Raw genomic sequence first — 12,462 nt, forward strand, 5'->3', positions numbered from 1 at the left:
AGTGCTTCTGCACAATCCCAAAAGAAAATGTTGTTATCCCAATTGTGAAAAAATTTGACGCTATTCTTAGGGATGATAAAACCGGAAGACCACATGATGTCATGTGAAAAACGGTAACCGTACGAGGTAAGGATGTGTTATTCTCCCTGAAAAAGATTCGTAACTATTAAGATGCCCCATACTATAAATTTTATTTTTAAAAAATATTGATTTAACGAGATTTAAAGATATCGGTATGGAAAGCATCATCCAATATTTAATTAAAAATTGAGGTGAATGCAACCTCTGACTAGATACCAGACGTCCGACATGGATTTTGAGGAAGAGGAGGATGATTAAACTAAATTTTTAATTTTTATTATTGGATTGTAATTAATTTTGGATAATTTTAATTTTTATCGATTTAGGAGTAGGATTAACAGTAGGTTTTTACTTGTTTTCTGTTTCAAGTTTTCAGTGTAGGAACCCCACATGAAAAAAGACAATAATTTTGAGTTTATAACGAACGAGGAAAGAAGCACCCACCATTAGAAAATAGTACTAACACGATCAATCGAATAACTTCTCTCCTTATTTATTCAAGGCTACACATTAGGGATAATGTACTTCCTAAAGTATGGAGGGGGTAACATAGGAATTTTTTTTTTAATTTTTATGTTCTTCCTTTAATTTTTATCGTCAAATGTATTCTTAAGCTTGTAGAAATACAAGTGATTAGTTAGGAGCATGTATATAGGTCGATTGTGTTTACTGAAAATTTAGCATGATAGTGATTGATTTTAAATTTTCAACTATTAGACTACCAAGTTCTATATATTAAATTGTAAATAGGTATTGAGTAATTGAATATACCAAATGATCTAAAAAATATAGGGAAACAAGCATGCTAGTATGTATGATGAATAGTTGAATTTGTGATTGCTTGAGTGATTAAATTTGTGAATATTGAGATATTTAAGGATGATGTAACACCCCGTACCCGAGTCCGCTGCCGGATTCGGACACGAGGGGTTAACGGCTTAAACCATTCACTTTCACAGTCCATTTTAAAAAAAAAATTTCCAGGCAGTTGGCTAACTGCGTCACTGTCACTTTAAAAATCATATCTTGAGTTCCAAGACTCGAAAACCAGTTTCGTAATTTTTCTCTGAAACTAGACTCATATATGCATCTACAAATTTTTTTCTAGAATTATTGGTCAGGCCAATTAGTACAGTTTATTAGTTAAAGTCTCCCCTGTTACAGGGTGCGACTACACTGACCTTCATACATTACGACCTGGATATCTCCCTGTACAGGGCTTCAATACTGATGCCGTTTGTTTTTATAGAAACTAGACTCAAAGAGGAATCTATAAATATATGGAATGACTCCGAATTATCTCTGGTTGATTTACAATGAATTTCCAAAGTTGGAACAGGGAATCCAGAAACCGTTCTGGCCCTATCTCACGAAAACTTAAATATCTCTTAACATACTGTTCATATGATCTTTTCGTTACTTTCCTATGAAAATAGATTCACCAAGGTTCGACTACATAATTTATTCACTATTTAATTCCCTTTCTACTATTTTTAGTGATTTTTCACATTCACGTCACTGCTGCTACCAACATCTATTTTTAAGGTAAACTTTACCTATTTCATGATCCTCCATGGATCAGCTAGAGTTTGTCATACATATACCAAAAGTGATCATGAATGACCATTCCCATGGCTAACCGTTACCAACATTTCCATACCTGTTGACAAACAACATACAAACGATTATAAAGCTATGATCAAAGTATATCTAAGCCATTTTCGCATGGCTATCCAAATTTACACAAAACCGAAGGGTACATGACCTACAACAAAAGGGTAGTCCTATACATTAACCAAGATATCCTCTCACTACTAGTCTATTCTATACATGCCATAAGATATTCCGAACATAGCAGTACCAAACAGTGGATAGTGATAGTGTGACTAGTTCTTGACGATCCCCGAGCTGTAGCTTCCAAATGAGATCTATAAAACAGAGGAAACAAAGTACACGGAGTAAGCATTACAATGCTTAGTGAGTTTCAAGCAGTGTCAACAGATAACAATCAAGTTATAACATAGTTGTTCGTATTTTTATTTCACCCTTCCTTCGGGTATACCACCCATTTATCCGAATATGCACATCTCATCATAATTATAGGAATAGTCTCATAGATTGCTCTCGTATACATCACATAACTACCTTATGGTTTAGTTTAAATCAAGCTCACATATAAACTTGGAGTACATACCTGTTTAACCTTTCGCATTGCATATATTTATAAGCAATTCTTATTACGAAGTCTTACCGGACATAATCTCCACACGTAGTCATCGGGTCTTACCGGTCATAATCTCCACACGTAGTCATCGGGTCTTACCGGTCATAATCTCCACACGTAGTCATCGGGTCTCACCGGAACATATTCAAGTTTCATGTACATTTAATCACATGTTACAACATTCACATTAGCCATTCGGCTTTACCACATATGCATATCACACATATATTTTACATTAGCCATTAGGCCTTATCACATATATATACACTTTCACATTCACCACATCGGCCATTAGGCCTTATCACATATACATACACTTTCACATTCACCACATCGGCCATTAGGCCTTATCACATATACATACACTTTCACATTCATCACATCGGTCATTAGGCCTTATCACATATATACACTTTCACATTCATCACATTGGCCATACGGCCTTATCACACATATGCACTTTCACATTCATCGCATTGGCCATTCGACCTTATCACACATATATGTATATCATACATATTTCATATTTTTCTTGTACATCAATTTCAGCAATAGCTTATAAGCAACTCAAATAGTTTCATCGAAGTTTACAACAAAATCACATATTCACTACAAGCAGTTTTCCTGACCAACAGTCACTAAGTTGTTTATAACTGGAGCTACAAAACTCAAAATCAATTGTCGTTAATTTTCCCCGAATGTAGACTCATGTATATTTCACCCATAAAATTTTCAGAATTTTAGGTTTGGCCAATCAATACCAGATTTTTCTTAAAGTTTCCCTGTTTCACTGTTTGACTAATCTGACCACTCTTCGCTCTGAATCAAATTTTTCATTGTACAGAATTCATAATGTGTTCTATTTGATTCCATTGGAAACTAGACTCATTAAGGAGTCTAAGAATATAAATCTTATCTTATAACCATTTTTGTACAAATTATAATGATTTTCAAAAAACAGAATAGGGGATTCCGGAGTCATTCCGACACTGTCCCATTACACTTTAAATATCTCTTTATAGGAAATTTCTTTGCTTCCACGGTCTCTTTTATAAGAAACTAGACCAACTAAGCTTCGATTACATATCTTGTTCAGCCTATAATTCCACACCAACAATTTATAGTGATTTTCTAAATTCACGTTACTGCTGCTGTCCAAAGCAAATTATTAGAATTTGCTCTTAAATTTCAAGTCCAAACACCTATGAACTTACCATTTGAGTTTAAGACATATCATGGCCACATCATATCTTATCAAATCAACTCATTATGTCCTATTATGATTGAATTTACTCAACGATTAATCGCTTAAAACTTACCTCGAAGTGGTCGACGATTAGATGTCCACGGCTATTCGTTTACTTTCTCTTTTCCCTATCCGACTTTGATCCTCTTTGCTCTTAAGCTTAAGCAAAACAATAGATTGCTTAAGTACTTAACTAATATTATTCACTTAACGATCACATTTGGCAATCACCATTCAAATTCAACTCAATCACAACATGGCGAATACACACTTCTCCTACTTCCATTCTAAATAAAAGTTTATCGAGCTTCCATCTTCATTTAACTATGTACCATTTAGAACTATCAATACTTTACACCCTTTAACAAATTATAATCAATTGCCAAATGCATCTTTGACAATTTAAACCACACAACTCAATTTCTTACAATTTAAGCTTAGAAATTTCTATTCATGAAAATTTTAGCAACATGGAGTCCATTAAACACTCCAAAATTTCATTTGAACAACAATTGTTCAACCTTCTAGCAAAATTTCAATCTGGACAGCAAGCATTATTTTCTTTTATTTCAAGCATGCAGCAGACCAATTTCTCCACATTTTACAGCACATTCAAATCAGCATTTACATACTGGAACAATTTGTTTTCAAGCTGAAATTTCCAGCAGTCATTTATGCATTTAATTGTCAAATGGTTACGTCACTACTAACAATTGAAACTTAGTAAGATTAACATAATATTTTAGCTATTAAACTCAATTTATCAACCCCTAATCAGCATGAAAATAGAACCATTAATTTGTTCAATTTTTGGACAGCATAACGAAGGCACAAAATTGACGGTAGTAATTTTTTTACAACTAATCTAAGAGCTTTTCTTTTCTACAACCCACATTCATGCCTTCCAACCACAATCCATCATCATTTTCTTTAAAACAAAGTTAAAGATAGAAGAGAGCTTGGAAAACTTACCAACTTAGGATACAACTCCTAAACAAGCTAAATCCTTAGTTTCCTTCAACATGCAAGCTGTCTCCATTTTTTCTTTTGTTGCAGCCCTCTTCTTCTTCTTCGATGGATTACTGAGTTACTTGAAATTTCAGCTACCTAACTAGCTAAAATCATAGTTTTTCCTCCTTCTTGCCATCTTCTAAGCTAAAAATTAAAGCAACCCAACTTTCTTCTCCCTCCCCAAGTCACGGCAATGGAGGAGCAAGGTGAGACAACTTTTTTTTCATCACCCTCTCTTTTCATTTCTTTAATACTAACCTCTTATTTTATTCTTTCTAACATAACACACTAACACAACATGTTTCCAACATGTTTCCACCCGTAGCATGGCCGCCACTATGCTTAATTTTGGGTAATTTGCCATGCAAACCCATCTTTTTCACAACATGCATTATTAGGCCACTTTACATTTGCCTAGCACATTTCTAAATTTTCTCACATAAGTCCTATTTGATAAAATTCACTTACAATTAACAAAATTCAAACATGAAATTTTCACACATGCATATGTACATATAATGAGCATCAACTATAATGGTTAATTATTTTTATGACTCGGTTTTGTGGTCCCGAAACCACTTTCTGACTGGGGTCACTTTAGGGGTGTCACAGATGACCTAAGGCGTTGTTTGGTATACACCCAGAGCCAAGAAGCTAACCCTATTTGTTAACCCCTATTACCTATTTTTGAGCCAGAAAACTCTTCTTGATGAACCTTCATGCAAAACCCAAGCCAAAACATTAATTTGTACTTACCCTTTTTCTTTGGTCCCGAATTGCACAAATATAGGCATCTGGTCATACGTATTGAGGGTTAAGTAGATACATCACGACGAATTTTGTAAAAATAAGAGTGAAATAGGAATAAGCGGTGTGATATCTTAGTTAACATGTGCAAAACAAAAGAAAAAATTTAGAAAGTAAGTCAAAATGAGTAGAAAAAGTATGTAAAAATCAAAAGCATTATGAGTGAAATATGTGAAAAAGAAAAATGTGACAAAGTCATGAACGTAGAAAAACTCAATCATTTGTGCACAAAAACTCGTAAGCTAGCCATAGTTGTTGTATTATACTTTGACTTCCTATATGGAGAAATAAGGCGATAAGCATATAAGGGCTATTAAGAGAGGGGACTAGGGAACAATACGATGTGCCAAACTATTTTCGTGCTTGAAACTATTTTGATGCTTCATGTTCTTGAATTTCATACCTATCATAAGCCTCAAAACATTACAAGCCAAAAAGCTCTATGTGGCCTAGGTAAACTTATTCATGAATTGACATTATTTTGAGCAATCAAAATAATGACTATTTGTATTTTGCTAGGATAATCAAATTACTTGTATGGTTTATGGATGGATTCATATATTTGAAAACCTTAATGTCTATATACTTTGTAATATACTAAATTTAGGTGTTTGATATTGAAAGTGGTAAGTCATTCATATATCATGTTAGGATTATGTGTAGATATGAATATGCCTAGTTATGTACTCCGGAACCAATCTTTGTACTATACTTGCTAAAAGGTCATATTCTACTTTTTGTTTCTATTTTGCCTTGCTTGAGGACAAACAATGACTTAAGTGTGGGGGAGTTTGATCTGCCATAATACGATGTAGTAGATTAAACTAGTTCTCGTACTTAAGAAACTCAAATACAAGCATTTTTATTATGTTTTAGTTAATTTTCCCATATTTATTTTGAATTTAATAAAAATTGTATTTTAAGTCTTTTTATAACCTTAGGGGTCAAATGAGGCCTAAGGGTGAGCTAACATACTTAGTGAGTGTGTAGGGTACCGTTCAAAGGCATAGGAACTCAAGGCTAGTCGTTTTGTTGCAACACGAGAAGTTCAACGTCGCAACATAGGGAGCAAAATACAGGAATTCCAAGTCTACCTTTAATGTCGCGACACAACAATAGAATGTTGTGACATACCCCTGAAGCCAAACATGAACAAGACATACTGCCTTTAGTGTCGCGACATCGACCCTGTACGAGAACAATTACAAGTGAGGGGTGTTTTGGTCTGTACAATGGAAATCAACATAAAAACAACAGCTAACCTAGGGTTTGAGGACAACGGCCAACTTATTGATGACAACTTTTCATATTCTAAGTTTTTCTCTGTAATTTTAATTTCAGTTTTCCTTTCCTTTAGGCTTTAGGTTTATTTTCAGTTTTTTTTTTTTTTTCTGTAGTGTTATTCGGAGAACTTGTTTTGTAAATGCGACCAAACGTTTAAGGATTATTGCACTTCATCAATGGAATATAAATAGGATTTTGTAAACTATATTCTTGATCTACTCTTGATTTATTCTTGATTATTAAGTTTATTATGTTTATGGATTCCATGAGAAACTAATCCTCTTATAGGGGATTAGCGAGTGGAGGCGTGGTTGACTAATTGTTATGTAGGATTTTCCTAAAACATCAGCTGTTTGGGAGAGGAAGAACTTAAACCCTAGGTTTGACGACCTTGGGAAGTCATTTAGGTAGGAACTAACCCAAAATTGGCATTGTCTATCTGTGAACACCTTAACCCCAAACCAGTCTAAACTATGAAGTCGAGAGATAAGTAGTTCTTGTCAACTCGGTAGTTAGTGAAAGATTGAGAGATCCTGCTAAGGTAACAACTAGTTAATTGAATAAAAACCTGAAATAGGAATTAGTTATGATCACTAAAGCAAGCTAATCACCCCTGTTTTCATTTGATTAAGTTTAGAAATTACTTTTCTGAAATTTATTTTATTTATGTAATTTTGATTCTTATTTATAAAACCCCAAAAAATTCTTCTTTATGATTTGTCGTAATATAATTTATTTATTTTTACTAACTACTTCTATCTTTTGTTTAGGTTAACTTTAATTTAGTACTCACCTCCCTTGGGTACGATCCTCAAAACTCAGCTAATTCGTTGTAAAACTATATTACAACTTGACCAATATACTTGCGAACACCGCCTCAATTTCACATCTTTAGTTGCAGTATTCACACTCTAAATGTTAATACGTCCGAAGACGATCAATTCTTTAAAAATTCAATTAAAAAATTTTGAAGTTTAGAGACAAATCTCACCTCAACAATAGTTTAACAACATCCTGGTGCTTTCTTTTTATTATATTAATCTATGTTTTATGGTACCTTTCACAGAATCAAACAGCTTAAGGTTAACATATATTTTGGGGCATATCTTGGATTAACAATGGATGAATCTTTTTGATAATGGGGATAGCCATTAGACATTAAATCATGGCTACCACTACTGATTGGCTTCCATTATCAGCCAAATGTCAAAAACTGAAATCCATTCATAGCAAAAAAGTAATTGCAACAAAAGGAAAATTTGATATCAAAATGATAATCTAAGATATGTACCCAAAAAAGAAAATTGATGAATCCAAATCAGTGCCAAATTTCACCAAACCCTAAAACACAATTTTTAGTCTCCACTTGAAATTCAGGCTGCAATTTCTCAGTCCAGGGCCCTCTCTTATATTGATGTTTCATCTTTTGATTTTTAGTATTTAGCATTTATTTTCCCCCATGCCTTTGGTGAAATGCAATGCAATTTACTTTGACTAGGTCTACAAGTATGTAGTTTGGTGATAGGAAGAAGTCACCCTAAGACCAATCCGTCAATTTATTGCCCCATGAATTCCACAGGTGGAAACTAAAGTAAGAGTGGGTCATGGAAGTTTCATATATGTATATCAAGAGTTGCTTTTTCTTTTGACATTAGATATAATAGTTGGGGTTGTATTCGAAGATGACATAATACAGTGGGTTCTTTTATGTTTTTATTCCTTGGAGTAGACTGATCTTTTCTTTGGTGCCTATAGAAACAGACCAAATTTTGTAGATTATATTATATGAATTCCGAATTGGATAAATACCATCTCTTAATAATCATTATATGAATTAACTAGGTTAAATTTCGAACTCTAATTTGACAAATATGATTCCACTGATAATGAGGCCAAATAAAGTGAAGTCAGGTTGAAAAGAACGAGTATGTAATTATATTGGTTGGCCAGATGATTATCAAAAGACTAGCAACTGTCAAAATTTGTTGTTTTCCTACTAATGACTTTGACGGCCTTAGTTGACATAATGACATCTCATTTAGCACGCAATGCTATTACAAGGACCTGGAAACCAGAGCTAGTTAGGCTTTTGCCCCCCAACCCAGCTGTCACCAAAACTACATGATGGGAACATAATGAATACATGAACCAAATTCAGCCTTTACTTTTCTTTTATATCGAAAATAAGGATAAAAGAACAGAACAGATCAGACAAGGCCTCTCATACACATATACAGTTTGGTTATGAGTTCATCAATGCAAGAGCAAGGTAATTCATATAAGTTATCACTAGCCTTTTAGAGTAAACTTAACACTACTTTATCAATATACAAAAGCAAAAAGATCTTATTAAGATCACTTTTTAACATGCTGAAGCAAATTACATTTAGTAGATGAATTTACAAGGGAGTAATAAAAGAAAAATAAATAATTAAATAACCAAAATCATAGCCTTCTTGACTGAGAAGATTCTGGACTTTTCAAGAGCAACTATCTGCACTTATCTCAGGTGTCTTGTCCAAAAATCTCTTCAATAATGTTGCACGTTGGCTGGAGATCGATGCCCTTCGTTGAAGTCGTTGAATACCTAGTGTCCCAGATTTTTGCATCATAATTATCCAATAAATACACATTGCTCACCAGCTCACTAGAATCATCTAGTTTACCCTGCAAAGACTGACTAATCTCAGTTTTCATTCCACCAGCATGCAAATTGGCCTTTGTGTCAACAAGACTATGAGAGTCAACCATGTTTGGCTGAAACTCAAAAGACATACATGAGTCTTCTTGTACATTGAAATCCTCCACAGTTCCAAAAACCTTGTCCATTGGTTGAAAAACAGGATCGAACCAGCTCTCATCAAATGACTTTGTAACAGGTCCTTTATACGGAAGGTTGATACCATAATCCTCCCTTGTTGCAGCACTGCTATAATATCCAACATAATTATCACCATCAGAGTCACCACTATCATCATCCACATCATTGTTGTCATAATCTCTTGCCTGATCTTCCATATCAGCAAGAGACTCAATCGCAGAGTCTTCATCTTCCTCTAAAGCTTGAACTTTATAAGACGGTTGATTTCCACACAACTCATCATCATCACTGTCGATGTCCAGACTACTGGATCTGTTCTGAACAGCTCGCCTCTGAAGGATGAAGACATTGAAATAATAGCTGACAAGCTCTCTCTTAGATCGTGATGGGAAAACCACAGACAAGTGCTTCCAAAACTTCTTACCCAATGACACAGGATTAGTGTAAACAACCTCACGAAAGATCTCTTCATCTTCTTCACTCCATTTATATGCTACATCCTCTCCCATGTTATAAAACCCCAGTTTCACGAATTTTTCATGCCCAAGGGATTTTCGTAGTAGTTTTCGTGCCTCCGTAACATGCTGTTGCACACATCTTAAAGAGCCCCTATCCAGGCAACTACAGTCGAATCTTCCAGCACCAACTTTATCACTGCTGTTAGCAGACAAATCTAAATCTGGCAATGGAATGATACATGTCCCCATCTTATTATCTTCATTGTCAATATCTGCAGCTTTAGATGCTTCATTCTGTGCAAACTTAATATTCTTTATGTGCCTACCCCATGATGGAACATTGGCTTGATGATTTGGCCCAAGTGGAACTTGTTTTCGAGGAGACCGATCCAAGAGTAAATAATAGTCCTCAACAGGAGAAAATGTTCTTCGTGGGAAATTGAAGTCAAAATATTCAGATGAAACAGGTGAAATTGCTGTTACACCAGTGCTTATATCTTCCTCACTAGAAGTGCTAGTGACCAAAGATAACGGAGCACTAGTCTCAAAATCCTCGTCAACCAAATGAGCAACATCATTAAGAGCATCACTTTTAAATTCTTCATACCACTGGTGTTTATGAAACCCACCCTCAACTTCTACTGTATCAAACAGAAAAGATCAAATCAATATTAAAACTATACAGCAGAAAATGAATCATTCACATAAAAACAATAACAGTCACCCTTTACATGAAATATGAGGCTTCTGAGGACTATTACCATGGGGAGTAGTATCAGCAAACCGAGTCAGCTTGTTATCATAGCCAAACTGTCTTGGATTCTTGAAAGGAAGTTCTTGCAGGTCCTCATCATCAAAAGGCCGCTTAAATCCCATTTACCACCTGCGTGACAAACAATTAATTATAAACAGAAGGTATAATAGTAATAGTTTTAATAAAGAATAAAGATAGAGATGCAAGTCAGCAACATAACAGCCAATGCACAGGGGAACATAGTAAGACAATAACATAACACTTTCAACTTCAAGAATAAGTTTATGTCCAAGGAAACTTAAACAATAAACATTTGCCGGAACTCATTTAACCAAGAAATTTTGATATAACCTTACTGGGAAGAACTGTGCTATTAATATTAATTATAATGCACGTGCCATTTCTGTCTACAAGCATAACTAAAAACAAAGATATTCTACCTCTTATAAAATAATTAATCTTACTTTGGTGAGCTGAAAGGGGTAAAATACTGACAATGTCACTTATGAAAGCAAGAATTAACACATTAAACACAGAAACTTGAGTAAATTTAAATAATTAAAGTCAATTACCTTTAAATTTTCTTAAATTGAAGCTTTAGTCTGCTAGAAAGGGCACTAAAAAGCCAGGGATCAATTAAAACCTTAGAATCCTCAATTGAGATGTGGGCAGCCCTTAATTATGCACAAAATTTGATTTCACTACGGGAAGAAGCGTTTTCCCCCAATTAATTTTGACTACCGGGGCAAGCCCTAAATTGACAAGAAAACCCTAACCCTAAAATACGAATTCGCCAAGGAAACAACAAAATCACGACAAGAAACCCCTCTAAAAGGTAACACCGCGGCGTAAAACACCAAAACCCTCTAAGAATTCCATATAAAAACGAACCCTAAAGTACCGAACAAATCTAAGCCCTAAAAGGAAAACGAATCGCGAACAATCGGACAAAATTAAACCAAATCAAGGAGGGAAATCAACACGAATCGAAGAAAAACCCAAAACCCACGAGAGATCGAGGGAAAAAAAAAGCTCGATCGAAGGGATCTAAGAGATTGAAGAGCCCTAACCCTAGTTACGCGTAAAATCAACAGCTGGGATAGAAAGAGAGATCGATCGAAAGGTAAGAACAACAATCGAAAAGATATTTACGTGATTTATAAATTAGAGGAAGAAATTGGGAGAAAATCGGAGATTGATTTTCAGGTTAATTTGGGGATCGAGAAAGAGGCGGCAAATAGGAGATAGGGGGAAGAGACGACACGGTTCGAGGGCGTTTCTTTATACAAAGCGGTCTAACAGGACCGGATTGGGTTAATTAAACACACACGCACAAAAAAAAAAAAACCATTTTGATTCCTGATCCTAATTTCAAAATTGAGTATGAATGATGAACCCGCTCCTTATTAGCCATAGAATATATATTTGGTTAAAATATGTTGTTAGTCCCTGTACTTTTAAAAATAATTATATTAGTCCTTATACTTTAAAAGTTAAAAATTCAATCCCTACTTTTTCAATTTAAGAATCCTAATCCAATCATTATTGTTGCTGGTAGTTTCCATCATAAAATTTCAATTTAATATGCTTATTTTTCATCAACTATACATATATCACGTCATATGAACGCAACTTAACTAATATGTCAACAAATTTTGACAAAAAATACTAACAAAGTTAATGACTGAATTGGAATTTTGAAAACAAAAAAGTAAGAGGGCTTGATATTGAATTTGATCAAAGTACAAGAATTGATAAAATATTTTATCCTATTTT

At 34.4% G+C, this 12,462-nt stretch overlaps 1 protein-coding gene across 1 annotated transcript; it reads right to left on the reverse strand.

Moving 5' to 3' along the window:
* Positions 1–8,926: 8,926 nt before the first annotated feature.
* Positions 8,927–12,054, reverse strand: LOC108461351 (uncharacterized). Its single transcript, XM_017761174.2, has 3 exons — positions 11,259–12,054; positions 10,694–10,815; positions 8,927–10,573 (listed from the first exon to the last, which is right to left on the reverse strand). The coding sequence occupies exons 2-3, from the start codon at positions 10,806–10,808 to the stop codon at positions 9,159–9,161; spliced, it is 1,530 nt and encodes a 509-aa protein (XP_017616663.1). The 5' UTR covers positions 10,809–10,815; positions 11,259–12,054; the 3' UTR covers positions 8,927–9,158.
* Positions 12,055–12,462: the final 408 nt, after the last annotated feature.

Source organism: Gossypium arboreum, chromosome 13 (genome assembly GCF_025698485.1).
Source record: "Gossypium arboreum isolate Shixiya-1 chromosome 13, ASM2569848v2, whole genome shotgun sequence".
NCBI classification, from domain to species: domain Eukaryota; kingdom Viridiplantae; phylum Streptophyta; class Magnoliopsida; order Malvales; family Malvaceae; genus Gossypium; species Gossypium arboreum.